Consider the following 18,256-nt stretch of genomic DNA (forward strand, 5'->3'; position numbering starts at 1 on the left):
AGTGGCGCAGCTGTGGGTTTCTTTTTGACACGAAATCCTGCTTACATAATTGGAACACATGAGAAGACGTCTAGTTTAAATACTTTATCATTTCATGTTTTCTCTTCGCTGTTTACAAGAGAACTAAAATAAAACCCTGTCATTGTATCATGTAGCTCATGAATCAGTGGAAAACCTAGAAAGAACAAAATACACAATGCTGGATCATGGGGAAAGGACTTGGCAGGTGAAAAAGAGAAAAAGCATTCCTTTTAGTTTTCAAGGTGCTATGGATTAAGCTTCTTTTTGCTATCCCTCTGCTGCTGAAAAAAAATGATCATATAAACAAACGAAGACTGTACCTTCTCAGCACAGACAAGCTAAGAAAGGACCCACGTCCTTTCCCATAGCTAGGGTGTTGGGCTGTGCATAGATGAAAATTCCCAGGTGATTTGGTTGTGTTGTAGAGCAAGAATGTTCCCCTGGTGAAGCTGCGGTGGCTGAACTCTCCTGAGATTCTGTCTCTGTGTGATTTGACAGCTTTTGGTGTCTTCAGTAAGTATTTATTCCTGAGAGAAGCTCAGAGAGACCAGGTGACTCGCTGAAAGCAGCAGGGAAATCATCATGTGGCAAGTTTTCACATATTAAGATGAAGATTTCATACATTATATACATCTGTTGGTATTCTCTTAGAGATTTCTGCCTTGAGATTTCAAAGGGGAAGTTCACTTTAGTCAACCTATTTTATCTTTGCCATTTTTTTTGGTTCTGTTCACAGCACCAGCACGTTAGACAAACTCATACACCAATAAAACCTGAACAAAGTTTCCAGTGGGACTTGAGTGATTTATGGGCCCTGTGTTAGTCTTTTTCTGAATAGCTGCTCTATTTCTTTCTTGCTAAGATAATGAGAATATGAATAGGTGCTGTTGTGTATTTGCTTTTGATTCTAATTACAAGCCATGTTTAACCTGCACGTGCAAGTTTTCCGCAAGGAAACGTCTTGTGTTTTGGTGGAATTAATGAAGAAATAAGGCAAGACTACAGCAGCAGGCACTTTTCTGTGTTGTGCATAGCAGAATGGCCATTTCAAACATGCTTCCTTTTTAATTACAAAAAAGATAATGAAAGCAGTGGTGAGGGATGCTGACAAGCAAGAAAGTCATTTTCAAGTTATTTTGTGCCCTCTGGCCCTGCGACCTTGCCAGCTTTACCATAGGTGCCAGAAGCATCTTGATGGTTTTGATTACTGTTGGAGAAAGAAAAAATCAAATCCCTTTCTGGTCTTGGAATGGCTGCAAAGTTGAGCACACATTCCCTGCTAAAGGTGACCTGTTTGGGGTGTGGTGGTTTTTTTTGTTTGTTTTGTTTTGTTTTTTTTTTTCATGCTAGATTCTCATTTGCCGTCCTTGAAACTCCCCAGTGAAGCATTTACTGGCTTTGTCCCTATATTTACAATACCTTTTGACTGAGATGTCTAAGGGCTTTAAACATATGCTTTAAGCAGCGGACAGTCAGGGCTGACATTTGTTACAGATCTTTTCAGAGGGCCATGTGGAAGACATCTAATCCGGGAAGAGCCACTGCCTCCCTGTGTGATCTGCCACAGTGACATATCACTTGACCTCGGTCGCGGCAGCTGTACAGCTAGGTGGAAAAATAGGGCTGGGCAGCAAACCAGGGGATGGATGCCTTTCAGCAGAGCTTTCCTGAGTAAATAATTTTCACCTCTGTGCCTTGGCTCCTTTCTTACTCCTCTGAAAGGTTCGGGTTTAGACCAAAATGAGGTTTTGCACCATTTCTTTTGGATTTTTTTTTTTTTTTTGGAATGAATGTGCTGCGCAGTTGTGTAATGTTTGTTATTTTTTGTAACATTTGTAGGACAGAAGACAGAAGGCTGTTTTGATAGACGAGCTGTCGAAGCAAGGCTTCAGTCGTCGCTGCGGGGCAGGAGCAGGGCTGGCATTCTTTCGGGGGCAAAACATGGCGAAAGGCGGCGCTGCCCGTTACGAAACACGGGATGGCTGCGGCGGGCTGAGGAAATCCTAGCCGGGAACGCTCGCTGAGCCTTCCAAGAGCCGTGCCGAGCCGTGCCGAGCCGTGCCGTGCCGCCACCGCGGCTGCAGAGGGCGCAGCGTCTCCGCCGGAGCCGCCCCGGGGAGCGCCCCCCCCCGCCCCCCGGAGCCTTCCCGTGCCACCAGATTCTTTGCACACCTGGTCTCTCCCCCGCACGTTTTGGGGTAAGAAAGTGTTTTTCTGGTTTTGGCTAGTTGGATTACTCAAAAGATTTGCCATGCGGTCAGATAGGGCGGGTTGTGTTTGCTGTGCCGCGGCTGCGGGTGCTGAAAGGGTGGGTGAAGCCGTAGCCGGCTGAGCCAGCTCCGTCTCTAAGTATGGTAGCGCTGCGCTTGGGCAGCAGCCCTCTCCCCTGCCAGATTTTCTGGCGTTGACATCACCCAGCGTTCAGATTTCGGCTGGCTCGTGTCTGAGGCTAACCTTAAACAAGAGGCTGCTTCCCTGCCCACACAGGACACGCATGCTTAACCCTGAGTTTTCTGCTGTCTGTTGGCACGAGATGTCTTTCTCACTTTATCCCTCTGTCCATGCAGGGGGTAGCCCTCGAGTCACCGAACGTCTGGAGAGCCACCCCAGTTGGCAGCTGGTGTCCCCCCTCTGCAGAGAAGCCTTCGGTGGGTACAATGCTGGTGCTGCCACATCGTCGTGCACCGTGCTGCAGGGCAGAGGGAGAGGAGAGGCGTCCACCTGTGCCACCGTGAGCAGGACACCAAGGTGCCTTGTTGTGGAGAGTGCCCTGCAAGGCAGGGGCTGGAAAAGGAGGAGGGAAAGCTCTTCCAACCCATGAAGCTTGCAGACAGGATAAAGGCTGTTGTACGATGCTTTAAACCCAAATTGCTTGAAGTCCAATCTTGATGGGACCTTAGAGGGCAAATGGTAAGGTGCAGCCTCCATCCCCAAGTATGTGACAATCCCAGCTGTACAAAAAGACACAGGCCAAGCAACGCTGGAAACAAACACGTAAAAACAATCTCATTCCAGCCTGCAGCTGACAATCTCTGCAGCACAGCCTCTGCTGGAGTCGCCTGGTGCAGCCGCTGGAGCTGACGTCCTCTCTGAACAGCCCCAGCCCTCTTGCATTCCCGAGCCCTCAGATGACAGCACGTGGATGTGCAGCCAGCCGTCAGCGGCACATGCCAAGCGGGTTTACTACAAAAATAGCAACACAATGGGTCTTCCCATTTTCCAGGGCGTCTTCCCCAGCCCTTACCCTTTTTGCTGCCTCCAGGGAAACGTACAGGCATGTGAGGTGCTGTGCCCCAGCTGGACCTGAACTGGAGGCATCACCAACTTCTGACAGCTTTACCAACTCCTGCAGTTTAGAACTATGCATTTAGGCATTGCCTCAATTTCTCCGTGACTGATAACAATTGGGCTATTATATTTGGGCAGATTGTTAAAATTTGATTTTCACCAGTGACCTTTAATTTCATGTACCATGAACACACAAATAAGCTAGCTAGTTTCTGTTTCTGGTTTTCAGACACGTACATGTGAATTGACAATAGACCAAGGGAAGATGAGGTCTGTAAAATATTTTTTTCATTTCTATTTTAATATTTCCTGCTGTTTTTCTACTATAGCTTTGGATCACAACTGTGATTTCCTCTGTTGCTGTAAAGAAAATGAAAAATGTTCACCATCCCTGGTATATGTGATGTCATAACTACTGTATTTTTGTTTTCTAGATTTTCTGGATGGGGTGTCTCATGAAAACAGAGTCAAAGACAACGATGATTCTAAGCAAAACTTTTGAATCATTTATTCCAACTTTCTGAACTGGGCAAAACACCTTTCTCTGTATTTACACTTGACTTTAAATTAACTCTTGGATGCTTGCAGTAACAGCATCCCAGCAGTCAGTGAGACCTTGTGAAGCTGCATCCCTTCACTTAGTAGCCTACAATAAGAAGGCTACAATAAAAAAAAAAATAAATCTGTACTTTTTTTTGGGGGGGGTGTTTTTTGTTTGTTTATTTTGTTCTCTTTTTCCTGACAGATTCTAATCTATATGAAGTCTGACAGTGTCCTTTCTTCTAAACAATAATATATTTCATTGTATATATTGTACTTTCGTATGCATATCCCATGTAATAAAAATAAAGAAACAATATGCATCTTGTCCCTGGAAGGGGCAAAGTCTCTATAGAATAATATTACTGCTGTAGGTTGTTTAAGGGGCCTCTGTTCTGGTGGTATCCAGCAAAATAATTCCTGCTTCTGTGCCTTCTTTTCAGGTTTGTCTTCCCTTTAGAGTAAACCAGGCCAAATCCTGTAGGACCGTGAGGAAACTCCTTGAGAGTAAGACTGCAATATGCACGTGTGCCAAATTGCTTTCAGATTCACAGTCATTTCCTGAGGAGACCTAAACAGAACCGAGGTGCTGCGTGTCTGAAGTTCTCCCTGCTGTATTTTATCCATTATTTCAGACACTGTTGAGAAGAATATATACTGTGTAACAGAGCATAGAGAAGTTGTGACAAACCACGCAGTCGGAATATTAAGGATTCATCCTTCCTCCTGCACAAGGTATTCAAAGAGCAAACATTTTCTCTTTTGCAGCTGTGGAGGAAATCAGCATTTCAGTGAGTAGCACAGGCACATTTTGAGTGGTAGGGAAAATACAAAATATATTTGAAAACACTTGTGTGATGACAACTGCCATGGTGGAACAGACCCAAAGGGGCAGATTTGCCTTGCGCTCGCTGCTGTGGTGTTTGTCTTGCTGAGTGTCTGATCAGCCAAGCCAAACTTCCCCGACTTGAAGGAGGGCTCTTTGGGTCATGTATTGATGTATTTATCAGGGCAAACTCTGTTTGGCCTCAACTGGAATTTTTTAATAATGTCTTTCTTAACAGTGTCTTGCTTTTGCATCTCTGTTTTTACAGTCTTCTGCATTTTGTCCTGCTTTGCCTTTAGCCTTTATGCTGAAAAATGTTAGAACAGTAGTTATCATCCACTAAATGCACGTCATCTGTTCTTTCTTGTTAAGAAGAAAACTTGCTGCTTTAGTAATATCTGTGGCTCTGTTTGGAAAAATCTTTTATCAAAGAGACAACATTTTCACTTATGGTAGCATAATTTTCTTTTTTGGCTCATTTATTTTATCCCTTTCTCTACCTTTAAATTGCTGTAAAAATTGACAGACCACTGAGCTGCCAGAGCTACGCAACCCTGGAAAAGGCAAGTGCAGCTTTTGGCTCGTGCCATTTCAAAGGCACTGGGGAGAAGCAACGTGGAATACTATGTGCAATTCTGATCATAGCATTCCTGACAAGATGTCACCAGTGCCTTTTACAATGGCATGAAACTTCCCTGTTCCTATTAAAAATACCTCAGCTGATAGGGCCAAGAACTAGATGTGCCTTTTCAAAAATGGGCTGAAACTGGAAAAGGTGCTGAGATTGCATGGCTGTGTGACCAAGGGAAAGGAAACGTGAAAATATGCCAAGCGATTTGAGAACTCAGTTTCATGTAATTAGAAAAATCAGTGATGAGAGAGGTTATGTTAGCTGTCTATAAATGCAAAACATTTTGAAAACTGGGGACTATAGGATTTTGTCTTAGCTGATTATCTTTAACAGAGCAGAAGGGGGCCATCTGATCCATATCAGTTCTGATGAAACAGCCTCGTCTAACTCAAGTTCAACAGGTATGGTTGTGCTTTGTTTTCAGTAAGGCACCCTGACAGCCCATGTAGTAAGGCTGTCACTCGGCAAGCTTCCTGCTGGTGGTGTGTCATGGCAGGCTGCAGAAGGTAAGTAGTCGCGTATTAGTGACATGCTGGCATTGACCAAATTCATCCTTGCACATGAACACTCAAGGGAGAAAGGAGGACGGTTTGGCTATAGGCAGACTTTTTGCATAACCTGTGTTTTTTGCTTGGCCTGGGAAATTCTCTCCTCTAACTTATGATTTGAGGTCATCTTTTCGATTTAGCATTATTAAAAATGTTTGCTCTTTAAAATACCTCTCATCTTTCACATTAGTAGCCTTTACTCATGAATGACATAAGGAGGACTGTTTTAAGAAACGGGCCTAAGAATGGCCAAGACAAGGGAAATTGGAGCAAAGCAGAAGTATGTAAGGTAGCATTTGACATAAACCTGCCTGCCTTGTTTCCAGATGTGGAGGTGTCTGTTCATCTCACGGGGCAGTTTTATTATCCCCAGCATAGCTACTGATGATTGTCCTGAAGAAAGATAATTTGTCATGATCTGTCCTGCCCAAATACCTACAACCCATTTCTGGGTTTAGTGAGAAATCTTCCTTACCAGTTCCAGTCAACCTTCAAGCATGTCTCTGCAGAAGGACATAAAACCCAGCAGGACTCCCTTATCACATGGCATTAAGTGACGTGATGCTGTCATTTTCGATACGTGTGACTTCTTGCCTCCAACCCCCATGCTGAGATCTTGTGTTCCTTTTTTCCCCAGGGTCATGTCTTACACAGAGTCCCCACTGTGGCTTTGCTCTGCTGGGTCAAGGGAAACATGAGATGACAATTTTTGCCCTTTCCTATCAATGGTTAAATTGGTAGAAGGAAGAAAAAGAGGTCTGCATGGATTTTATCTTCAAGTTTGATTTTATAAAGTCAGGGGAAAAGTAATGACGGACCCACTCCCAGGCTTTTGACCTCCTGCACGTGTAAGAGAGGGGATGCAGGATGGCATCTAACAGCTTTCTAGCTGTCCCAGCTTGTAACTATTTTCTTCTGAATAGTAAACATGCAATTCAAACCCTTGCAAAAGCTTCTTGTGTTTTTGCAGTGGCCGCACTGCAAATATTACGTGCACATAGAAGATCAGGCATCCATGTAGGCTGTTGTTTTCCGCAACTTTTTGTAAGCTTGGGGAAAACTTATTAAGTACTGTTTTTCTTTCTTTCTTTAAAAAAGACAGGGAGAGAAAGCCTGCATTTTCTGCCATTTCCCAAGAGGCTTTTTATCTGTTTAAACCAACTAGGGATTTTTCACGTATTGACATAAGCATTCATTTGCTAATTTGCTGGACATTAAACTGCACAGCATTCGTGAATGAGGCTGGAATACTTGGGTACTTAGTGCTGCTCAGAGCCCGCATCATTCCCAGTACACATATGGTTTTTCCTCCTCTATCTCCTAGATAAAAGTCACTGTTTGATCGCCTTAAGGAAAAGAATGAGTTAAATGGACCAATATTCTAGCCTTGGCTCTAAAACTGGGCCTTTTCAGAAACTCCTCAGCACCTGCAGCAGCTAGGTCATTTGCACATACATAAATAAATAAATTAACAATGAATAAATAATTTAATCCCGCCACACAATGCCACCTTGCAGATCTGATCCTTTGCTCCCAGTGAATTTGTCCATTCCTAATTCTTTTTGATAAAGTCCTCAGATACTTGCTGACTGTCAGTCTAATTTTCTTATTGTTTTCGCTTGATTAGTTCTGTATGACCTAAGGTCGCCCTTAAAATCCACATCTCTCGTGAAGACTCCGAAAGGCCTTCTTTTTTTCAAAGGGATGGAAAGTGCCTGCCATTTCTCCGGACAAAAGCCTGGAAGGTTTTCAGTTATTAGCCTTCTGAAGCAGCCCCTTCGCTCACCCAAGCGCAAAAAAAACTCATTAGGGGGCACCTTTCTTTCTGCCTTCTTTATCTGGCGCATGTAGGGTTTACGTATTTCAAGATTTTTCAGGTCTCGGCTGAATTTGGACAGCCTCCCTTTTAACCCTGCCGGACTGTGCTGATGCCCTCTGCAGACGCTGGCTGCATCTCCGTGCACTTAACCACCTGGAGAGACGTCGACTTTTTTAGAAGCTGTTTTACACCCACTTCACGACGAGGAGCACACACTACAGCGTGTGGTAATTCGCAGCCGTGCTCTGGCAGAGGGTGGATGGAAAGGCAGGCAAGGCTGCCAGCTGCCGATGGGCTCCACGTTCTGCACTTGGCGATTAAAATACAAAAATCAAAGTTCGTGCCTCAGCCACACCACCCCCGATTACCATCGGGGGGGTTTGCAGGACTAAGGCAGCACAGCACCGTGAGCCTGCCGGGGCTGGGCTGGATTACACCCCGTCAGGATCAGTCTTGTTCAGGCAGCAAGGTAAATACTGCTCCCATGTAGGCTGAATCACCTTCCTGAGCTGTGGCAGGTGGCACACCTCAGCTATCTAGGCATCTCGCCCTTCAGGAGGAACGGGCCAAGTTTCAGTTCTCTGGGGCTGACAGAGGTTATGGGGCAGCATCCCATCCTCTCTGTTTGCACACCATACAGCAATGCCATACCTGCGGTTTCCTTTTAAGAAGAAAACCAGCCTGAAAGTGTGCTGGCAGGTATTACGGTGATGTTTCTCATTCAGTGAGGCTCTGATATGTTTGTTAAGGAGATAACAGAGATAACAGTCCACAAAAGACAATTATAGTAAGAGAGAGGATCGAACGATAGTGTTTTCTCTCTCAGAAAAGGGCTGATTAGTTTCTTTGATGAGAGACCTCTGTTTTGTGTGGGACCTGAGCCTAAAGAGAGCACAGAAGCAGGAGGAAAATAAGTGGGACCAGGAAGACACAGGTGGAAGATATCCTGGGCAGGCATAGAAAAAGATGCCTTGCTTCTGCAATACTGTTTCTCCTTGTCCTGAAGAGCAGCTCATCATCCCTCTGGGTTAAAATCTGGTAGGAAAGCTCAGGGCTGCAGCTGAGGTCCTGCTTCCAGGCATGCAGATGGCAGTTTTGTGGCAACTCATCTTGGTCCTGCCTATTTTCACATCCAAGGAAAATTGTCTGTGTTAGGCTGGAAGAACTCACCAATGTGACCACTATTTTATTTTTCCTAACTGGCCAATTCCTCTGAAATCCCCATGATACTAACACTTTACTTCCACCTGTTTTCTACCAGTTCCTCTGAAATCTGAGTGAAATCAGCCCTCGGTAAAATAAAGGCTGAATTTAAAGTAAGGCTGAAGTTGTGTGCAGATCCTTGCAGGTTCAGTACTACCCACTGCACTTCTCTCTGCTGGCATAATTTTGAGCAGCTGTCAGCTTGAGTATAGCGTAACATAAAGTGGAAGCTGTGACCTGCTCCACAGAACAAGGTAGCAGTTGCATTATGATCTGAAGGACAGCAGAAATAAGACGAAAAATCACGAGGAGGAATTGTGTCAGTGTGATAACAGGAAAAGTCTTGTTTATACCTTTTCACATCCATGTCCTTTCCACCCAAGCTATTCAGGGGTACTAAAAGCTTGCTGAATAAACACTGCCTATTACTTAAATAAGGAGCTTGAAGATTTAGAAGAAATTAACTCCTGGTGTGTGAGGAGAGGAGAAAGGATTGATTTCCATTGAAAGCAAAGGCAGATTTCTCCCTAGTATGCAGATACTTTGAAATACGGATTTTCTGATTTTCTGTGTAAGCATTTCATACACAGAATTCCTGAAGCCCTTTGTTTCGTGTTGGAAAAGGTGGAACAATGGGAGTAATGCAGCTGTTATACAAGTAAATCTAACCAGTGCTGTGGAGGACCTCAGCTTCTGAGCTTGATATTTTGACGACCAGACTATGGAGAAAGGTACTCTGCCTTTCAGGGAGTGGCTAGTGGCTTTGTTTGAAATCACGCTTGCTGGAGGGAAATAGTAAAGAGCCCTGCTTCCACCTGAAATCCTTCCCACCTTCCCCACCTGCTCTAGCAGGGCATGCAACAGGTACATTAAAAATATCTGTGAGCTGGGATAACAAGCCACTGGGATACCCTTAAACACACATCAGCTGTTTCAGTTCAGTGACAGACTTACTGCATCTTCAGTCTGTATAACAGACACACAAGAAAAGGTACTTTTATTTTTTTTCTTTTTTCTTTTTAATGAGCAGCAAATGTTGCAGACGAAATGGAAAAAGAAGTTTTTAGTTGGCTAACTCGCTGGAGACCGAACTTCTCTTGATTAAACAGTATTTTAGCTTGGAGAGGTATAGCACCTCTGAAATATCTGGGGAGATAAATTAGATTACTTGCGAGGCAGCAGTGAGGGTGGGATTTGGCTGCCCTGATTTTTCCCCTGCCTGTATATCTGAATCTGACCTATTGATCCTGCATTCCCTCTTGGTTCAAAAGGGGGAAAGAGACAACATGTCTCCAAAGCAAATCAGCTCATTTTAAGGGAAAGTCTAAAATCAGCCTGGTAAACTATCTGCTGGGAACTCCTGTTTGTCCCTCTTGACTGGAAAGAGAGCTTAGAGTGCTTAATTTGTCTTTAGACCTCCACCTTTTAGAAATTTAGCGTTTGCTTAAAGTCAAATGCTTACGAATTTTAGTACATCCTTCCATTAGCAGACCACTGAAAGGATTTTTCCTTCATGGTATGACATTGATTTATGACAAAATAATTTTTCCAAGTACATGAATGAAATATCCTATTGGTCTCATCTCGGCCTTATATTTTAGACTGATAACAAATTAAACTTGCCAGCATCCTGTCTGTGCATCTGCAGGCCTACAGGCTGTACATGGAGCACACTATGTCCTAATCTTACACTCTGTCAGCTTTGACGAGATGCTTGAAGGGTTTTGTGCCCCAGCAAATGGTTGTCATTTTCCTGCGGTAACTTATCACGTTGATTTTTTTTTCTCTTTGCAGTTATGGTGACTGTAAGTTCAAGGGCCTTTGAGAAGCTGGATGCTGGCAGCAGGGGTTACCTCTCTTTTCCAGAATTCCAGTCCATCCCAAATCTCTGTAACTTCCTGCTAGAAGAGGAGGAAAATCACCACATTATCCCTAAATTTGATCTACTCTTTGCTTGCCATATTCAATACTATATGTTGCTTTGCATAGGGGTAGCAGAAGCTCTTCGCTTAAAGCAAAGCTGAATATAACACAGTTCCTAACTGTAACGTACACTGTGTGGCTAAGAAGACTAATTCTCTGAAGAGGAGAGGCAAAGGTGCAGCGTGGAGAGTTGCAAATAAATAGTTTCTGAGAAGGTGAGCTCTTCAGTGAAGAGCAGCAGGCTGTTCTGCTGCTGCTTTGGAGCCTCCTCACAATGGAAAGGGGCACCTCTGGCCTCGCAGAGGTAGTTTAGATCCTGCATATGCATGTAGATGGAAGCTGGCCTTTCATTTAAGTATAGATTATTGTGCCTAGGTGTTTTTTATTATTATTATTATTATTATTATTTTTCTTCTTCTTGGAGGAACAGTGTATACACTGAGAACAACAGGCAGTGCAGCCTGTTCAGTACACGACTTCACTTTCATGCTCAGAGTATCTCTCTGTTTAGGACCAGGGTAGGCTACTTGTTCTCCATACATCTCTGCAAACATGCCTGCACAGCTGAGTTAATAAAATGAGCATGAGGAGCCACTGGAATATATATCACTTACCTGCTTGGTAAGACTACTGCTGATGCAACTCGATCGTGTCTCCTCCTCGTGTAAGGAACTCTGGCTTCAGGGATCTCCAGGAAGCTTTGCCTTCTGGCAATAGCTAAGGATTTGGTCTGCCATATATACAAGTAGGTAAAAAGTATGTAGAGGTCTTCTATTATTATTATATTTTTTTTCTTTTGTTTGCTTTAACCCACTGGCTTTCCTGCAGACAGTGATTTGTAACCTGCTATAAACAGTGGCATCTTTAAGCAACATTTTATTGGTTTTTGTATGTCTTTGCTGTGTTACAGTTTTTGGCATTATGCAGCAAAGGATGTGCTCCTGCTCTTGCTCTTTTTCCAAATACTTTCTCCCCATCTCCAGGCATCACAGAAGTTTTGCAACTTTCTGTTATAAAACTACAAAAAAATGTTTTTTCTCATTTTAAGGGAGGAGAAGGTAATCTATGAATAAAGTATGTTGTGTAAGAAAATTCTTCTTATTATTATTATAAAAAGAGGTGTTATGGTGGAATATGCAAGTCTTGGGTTATACCAATTTCCTTAGAATTTTCCAATATATAGTAGTTGTGTGATATGAAATGTATGTTGTCTCAGGTTTTCCTGAGGCTCTTGAAAACCTACAACCCATGCTCGGTGAACCTTATTGATACCTGTTATATCTTCTCATTTTGAAACTGAAATTACATGGGGTTCGTTCCATAGGTGTTACTCTTCTTATTCTTTCTGCAGATCACAGTCCTGAAAACCCAGCAGTGGATTTTATAGGAAAGGTGAATTATTGCCATCCTGCCTCCTTTGACAGTAAAACTCTGCGCCCTGACTTTCACTTGCAGCTGAAGTGGCATCGCCTGTTGCAGTCAGAAATGTTGTACAGGTGGGCACTTGAGTTTGGGGGGGGGAAGGGGGAAAAAAAAAAAAAAGACCAATCCTATATCTTATTCATAAAGGACTGCCATTTAAAGGCTGGTCTCTGTGAATTCATCTACTGACAAGGTGCTAATGTAGCATCTGAATTCCCTGTTCCCTTGCAGGACTCCCTGGATGAAGAAGCCTTTTTTTTTCTTTTTTTTTTTCTTCTTCTATTACATAATCACTTCATAGAAGACTCCACTTCTGACATATTGTATTCTTACAGTCATAAAAACTAAATTGCCTTTATTTTTTGTAGCTCAACTGCAAAAGTTTAGAGCTCTTGTTAGCAAAAGTATTTATTTCAGCCTAATTAACTGTGTAATTGCTGCTGAAATGCAGTGCACATCTCAATTGCTGCAGCTTGCAGATGAATGTTAAGCAATGTTTCATAAATTCAACCCCATTTGATATTCTGAGTTGGAATCTTCTAAATGAGTCCTCTTTCCTTGGGTTGGACATTCATGGCATTGCTCTCTCTCACCTTTTAAAATTAATTCTGTTTTAACATGCCACTCTGGGTGCAGCATGGCATGTGGGTAGCTATCAGAGCTTTAACCTATAAATGTGGTTTTTATACATCTTGCCACAATTATGTTTTCCTAGTGTCCTTTCCCCAGGCCAGCCTTTGTTCCCGAGCCCTTTACACAGCCTGTTGGCAGGTTTGCTAGAAATAAATCTGATGATGTGAGGGGATGGACACAGGAGTTTGGTCGAAGCTTATAGACCTGTTCCTGATGTTGGAGTAGTAAGCGTGACACACGAATGCTTCTTGCCAGTGGTCTCCTGTTGCCTGTTTGGAATGCAAATTTTTTGGGGTAGAGAGTTTGGGCACAGGCTTTGATCTATTTGATGGTGTTTTACTTCCACGCTAGCTCAAACAAACAAACCCTTATGATAAATTAGTGAGCTTTTAACACAGATTTCCAGAAAAAGGGGAAAAAGCCTACTGAGGTGTGACTGCTGTGCATGTTTTCAGGGGTGACAGACCTGTGGTATAGAGAGGACTTGGAGGTGTGTGACAGTGGGATTTTGGGTAAGGGGCAGAGGAGGCAATGGGGACACGAGAGGCATGGGGAAGGCAGGCAAGGCAAAACGAGGCAGAAGGGACACGAAGGCCTAAGAAGCAGAAAGATGCCAGCAGAAGGAAAGGGACAAGAAATGACAGCAAGGGATTCACCAGCAGCATTTTTATCCAGGCAGGTGCGTAACAGAGAAGCTTGTATTTTGGGGCAGTTTGTTTTGGGGCACAAAGCTCCACCAGCAAGCGGTGGTGCTGGCAGCGCTACCAGCCCAGGTGTGGCACTGCATCCAGCTCCCCAGCAATCCCGCCAAAATAGCTATGACCTCCTGGCATGGAAACACTAAAAATTATTAGAATTTAAAAAAAAAAGGCCACTACCAAAGCACCGCACAGTGCCATGGGGCAGCGGCCAGGCAGGGCAGGCCCAGTGGAGACTTGGGGCAAGGAGTGTCCATCTGGGGGAGCTCCGTGCCCTGCTGCAGAGTCCAAATACCTGTGGGGCAAAAGCCAGGGGCTGCGGGGCCCGGGGGCAAGCTCAGGGCCCGGTGGAGGCCCATAGGCGGCGGGGGAGGCAGCAGGCGTGTGGGGGACTTTTATCCCAAAGTCATTGTCAAGCCAGAGCAGGGTTTATCCTCCACAGCTAAATGAAAACGAAAAGGACAAAAAAAAAAATCCAGAATAGCAACATTTGAGATACAAAGACTGTCATGGACCAGTGCAAGTTTGCAGAATTATATGTAAATGACCGCAGTTTTGACTGTGGTGGCCCTCTGCTAATCCCAGAGAGAAAATCTACTTAGCAAAGGGAAGTTTTGTCTAATTTGGTTAACAGTGACCAAAATGCTGAATATATTAATAATTTATATTTCCAGGGAAACACTATATCTTTAATGCTTCAGTGCCGAAGTGTGTGTGTGTGTGTGGGGAGGGGGGGGGTGACAATAGCTTAACGCTCACAGAATAAAAATCGTGTAGGATTTCCTTCGCGTCCTGCATCCAGCGCTGGCCAAGAGGAGCAGCGGACCCGTGTCCTCCTGCAGGCGCCAGCACAGGGTGGCTTTGCCTTTGGGTGCCCGTGCTCCCGATCCCAAAGCCGTCGGGGGGAGGGAGGTTTCCCCCCTCTCTGCCCGACCCCCGGGACCTTTCTCCCAGCAGCCCGAGCCGGCAGCTTGCCCTGTACCCGCACAGCGACCCGGTGCGCTCAGGACCTCCCCGCACGCCTCCGAGCACAGCGCCGGGCCCCTTTGCTCGAAGCCCCTTACCCAAGTCCCGGGACCTCCCCTCCGCCCCCTCCCCGGGCTGGGGGGCACCTGGGGTCTCCCCCCCGGGGTCCCCGTGGCTTTGGGGGCACTTCTTGCCTCCATCCCCGGCGCTCCGCACCCGGGCCCGCCCCGTCCCTTTCTCCCCCCTTGAGCGAGCAGATAAGCCGCTGGTAAGATCCGGGGGGCGGCGGTGCTTCTCGGGAGACCCCAAATGCTCCCCCCTGAGGACACCCTTTCCATCCTCCCGCCGCCCCCGGTGGCGCCGTCGGGGCCGGGCCGTGCCCGCGGGGCGCGCAGCAGCCCCCCCGCCTCCCTCTGCGCTCCCATTTTTGCCTTTCGGGGGGCACGGAGCGGACGCCCCCAGCCCACCCCGCACCCCCGAAGCCCCCTCCCGGAGACAAGAAGGGGCCGCGGCCACACAGGTTTATTGCAAGGCATCGCTGGTACAGGCGCCGCGCCGGGGGGCGGCGGAGGAGCGGGCGGGGCGCGGGGGGACCCCGGGGGCTCGTCGCCGTCCCCGCTCCCGTCCCGGTCCCCGTCCTGCCCCGTCCGCGGCCATAAATAGGAGTCCGCCGGGGCCGAGCCCCTATAGCACGGCGGGGGGCTGGCCGGGGGGCAGCCCGAAGGCGTTGGGGTGGGAATGGCCGAGCAGGTTGAGGTAGCGGCGCTCCAGCCCCGGCACGGGGGAGAGGAAGGCGCCGCGCTGCTGCCCGGGGCCGCCCAGGGGGGAGGCGGCGGCGGGGAGCGGGTGGAAGGGCAGCGGGGGGCTGCGGGGGGCGCCGGGCCACGGGAAGGGCCCCCCCGGGCCGTGGGGGGCCGGCAGCGGGGTGTCGGCGGGGCCGAGCCCCGTGGGGCGGTCGGGAGCGGGGTGCAGCTGGAAGGGGAGCTCCGGCTCCGGGGGGGAGCCCAGCGAGGCCAGCAGGGGCTCGGCCACGAAGCGCGCCTGGGACTGGAGGAAGGCGAGGATGCGGGCGTACTTGGTGTCCTTGGTCTCCATCCTCTCCACCGTGGTCAGGTAGTGCACCAGGTTCTTCATGCACTCGTGGTAGCCGTAGTGGAAGTAGTTGGCGAACTCGGCCAGCAGCTCTGCTGGAAGGCACAGCGGAGCGCGGCTCCTCAGCGCCCGGCCGCCGCTGGGGGGTGGGGGGCGGCGGGCAGGGGCCGCCCGCCTACCTACCCTTCTCCCGGCCGCGGGGGAAGTCGGCCGAGTGCAGGGCCCGCAGGTACTGCACCGTCATCTCCAGGATCTCCGCCTTCTCCAGCTTCCCCGAGCTCTGCAAGACGCGGGGCAGGGCGCCGTCACCTCTCCCCCCGCGCCCCGACGGGCCGGCCCCGGGGCCCGGCACGGCCCCCCCAAGCCAGGCCCCGGGGCCCGGCCACCGCCTACCTGCTTGGCCAGGGCCATGGGCACCGTCCTGCCCAGCTCGGTGAGGCAGCGGTTGATGCGGTCCCTCCGCCGCTTCTCGATCACTTTGTGGGACACCGGCGTCCTCTGCAAAAACAGACGGGGCCCGTTAGCCCCGCTGAAATCCTAAACGCCGGCTGGGCGCGTTTAGGATTTGTTTCCTTATTTATTGCTTTTTTTTTTAGGGGGGGGGGGGGGGGCGGCTTTATTATTTTTTGGGGGAGGGCACGGCCGGCCGTGCGCGCAGGGCGGCTCACCCGCCGCTCCTTGAGCTTGGAGGCCATGGTGGGCACTGCGGGCCCCTCGGCGCCGGGCCCCTTATAAAGCCATCCCCGTGTCCTGGGGGGGACGGGGGGCCTTCACGGGCCCGCTGATCCCATAGGATTAGGGAGAGCCGCGCCGGGGAATGTATGCATTAAAGATCAGGGTGGAAGGGGGCGAGAGAGAGGGCCGGGGGGACGCTCCTTCCCTCGCCCCCTCTCCCTCCTTCCCCCCTCGCCCCGCGGCCGGGGGGGGGCCCAGCTGTGTCGCCCCACGTGGAGCCGGCATCGCACGTGATGGCCCCGCGGGGCCGGGCCGGGCCGGGCCGAGCCGGGCCGGGCCGGGGAGCGGGGCGCAGGGCGCATCGTGTGTGCCAGCCGGGGCCGCCCGCTCCCCGCGCCCGCCGCCCCCCGGCACCCCCGCCCCTCCCCGGCCCCGGCGCTGACTGCGTTTTAAAGCCTGTCCAGAGTCATTAAAGTAATTAAGTAAGCCCTTAATAGGCTGTTCCGCCCGGTTCAAGGGAAAGCCCTCGGAGCCGGAGTGGCCCCGTTTGTTCTCAGGCTTTTCTCACACGACTTGGTGACACGTCCATCTTTATAAGAGATGGCAGCGCGGCTTTTTGTTTACCCCCGCTTTATGCGGCGGGGACACCCCGGCAGGTGTGGGCCCGGGGGCTGGCACACGACCCCCCCCGCTCCCTCGGCCCCCCCGGCGGCCCGGGGAGGCTCTCGGCAGCCTTTGGCACACGACGCGGCTTTTTGTGTGGTGCGCGGCTGTGTGGTGCCGGCCCGCCCCCCCGCTCCCCCCTTTGGAGAGGCTCAATTTGTAGCCTATTATCCTATAGGAAAATGTCCCATTGAAAAGTATGAATAGTTTCATTGGGCCTAAATTTTAATAATGCGGGTCAAAGAAAAGAGGGGCAAATAAAGAGGGGATCGCAGCTGGCCCGAGAGTGCATTATGCGGTGTCACCTGCGAGCGGGGTCGCCTACAGACCCCCTATTCATTTGCCTAATTTTGGTCAATTTAACAAACTTCAGGAGAAATTATTGTGGCATTGTCAGGGAGGGTAAAGCTTTCTGATCGAATTAACAGCATGTTTTGATCCGGTAAATGTCATTAAAAAGAAAGAAACAATCGCGTTTAAAGGGGGGCTCCGCGCTGAACGCGCCAAGTGGAGACGCCGGAGCGCACGGCTCACAAAGGGAGCAAGTAACTGCCACAGGGGAACTTTTGTACGCTCACATTGCTGCAGTTTTTTACACAAAAAGGCATTATTTCATACTTGAATACGTCTAATCCAACAATTGTCTATTTTCCGCAAACATATTTTCACAGCCCTCGCCGCCCTCCTCTCCCCTCCGCCCGCCTCGGCCGCGCTCCTCGCCCGCCGAGCGCACGGAGCCCTCGGCACGGCACGGCCCGGACCGGCCCGGATCGCCCCGGACCGCCCCGGCGGGGCCGCCCCGACGCCACGGGGGGGGCCCCCCCGCCTCCGCCCCCCCGCCGCCGGGACCCAGCCGCCGCCGCCCCGGGGGGAGCCCCGGCGGCCCCGGCCCCCCCGGCCCCTCTCCACGGCCGCCCGTGCGCCTCCGGAGCCGGCCCGGCGCCTCCCGGGACTCCCCCGACGGCCTCCCCGGAGCCCCCCGCGGGCTCCCCCGGGCTCCGGGGCTGCTCCCGGGGGGGGCTCCCGGTGTCGTCCCCCCGCTGCCGGCCGGGGACCGGCCCGGGGAGCCCGGCGCGGCGTGCCGCCGGCCGCTTTGTGCCGCCGGGAGCCGGGTAGCTTGCGCCATATTCAGCGCCGTACAATGGGATTAAACACCAACCGTTATCATCCAAATTAACCAAACCCTGAATGGCAAATGGGGAGGGGGGAGGCTGTTTTTTTTTTTTTTTTCCCTTTTTTTTTCTTTTCCTTTTTTTTTTTTTTCTCCTTTCCCCCCTCCTTTCTCTCTCCACCAGCGGAGATGGAGTT

General features: G+C 49.3%; 1 protein-coding gene and 1 long non-coding RNA gene across 2 annotated transcripts in view; one reads left to right on the plus strand and one right to left on the minus strand.

Moving 5' to 3' along the window:
- The window catches only part of LOC121068926, a 26,630-nt gene extending 12,444 nt beyond the window's left edge, over positions 1 to 14,186 (plus strand). Inside the window, exons 3-7 of the long non-coding RNA XR_005819147.1 lie at positions 1,861 to 3,579; positions 3,744 to 9,867; positions 10,671 to 11,544; positions 12,151 to 12,295; positions 12,453 to 14,186. This is a non-coding gene — a long non-coding RNA (uncharacterized LOC121068926). The remainder of the gene's footprint in view (positions 1 to 1,860; positions 3,580 to 3,743; positions 9,868 to 10,670; positions 11,545 to 12,150; positions 12,296 to 12,452) is intronic.
- Positions 14,187 to 15,202: 1,016 nt separating this feature from the next.
- On the minus strand, positions 15,203 to 16,662 carry HELT (helt bHLH transcription factor). The gene is made up of 4 exons (XM_040555784.1): positions 16,279 to 16,662; positions 16,004 to 16,108; positions 15,794 to 15,890; positions 15,203 to 15,702 (listed from the first exon to the last, which is right to left on the minus strand). The coding sequence occupies exons 1-4, from the start codon at positions 16,303 to 16,305 to the stop codon at positions 15,203 to 15,205; spliced, it is 729 nt and encodes a 242-aa protein (XP_040411718.1). The 5' UTR covers positions 16,306 to 16,662.
- Between the last annotated feature and the right edge of the window lie 1,594 nt (positions 16,663 to 18,256).

The sequence above is a fragment of the Cygnus olor genome, chromosome 4 (genome assembly GCF_009769625.2).
Source record: "Cygnus olor isolate bCygOlo1 chromosome 4, bCygOlo1.pri.v2, whole genome shotgun sequence".
NCBI classification, from domain to species: domain Eukaryota; kingdom Metazoa; phylum Chordata; class Aves; order Anseriformes; family Anatidae; genus Cygnus; species Cygnus olor.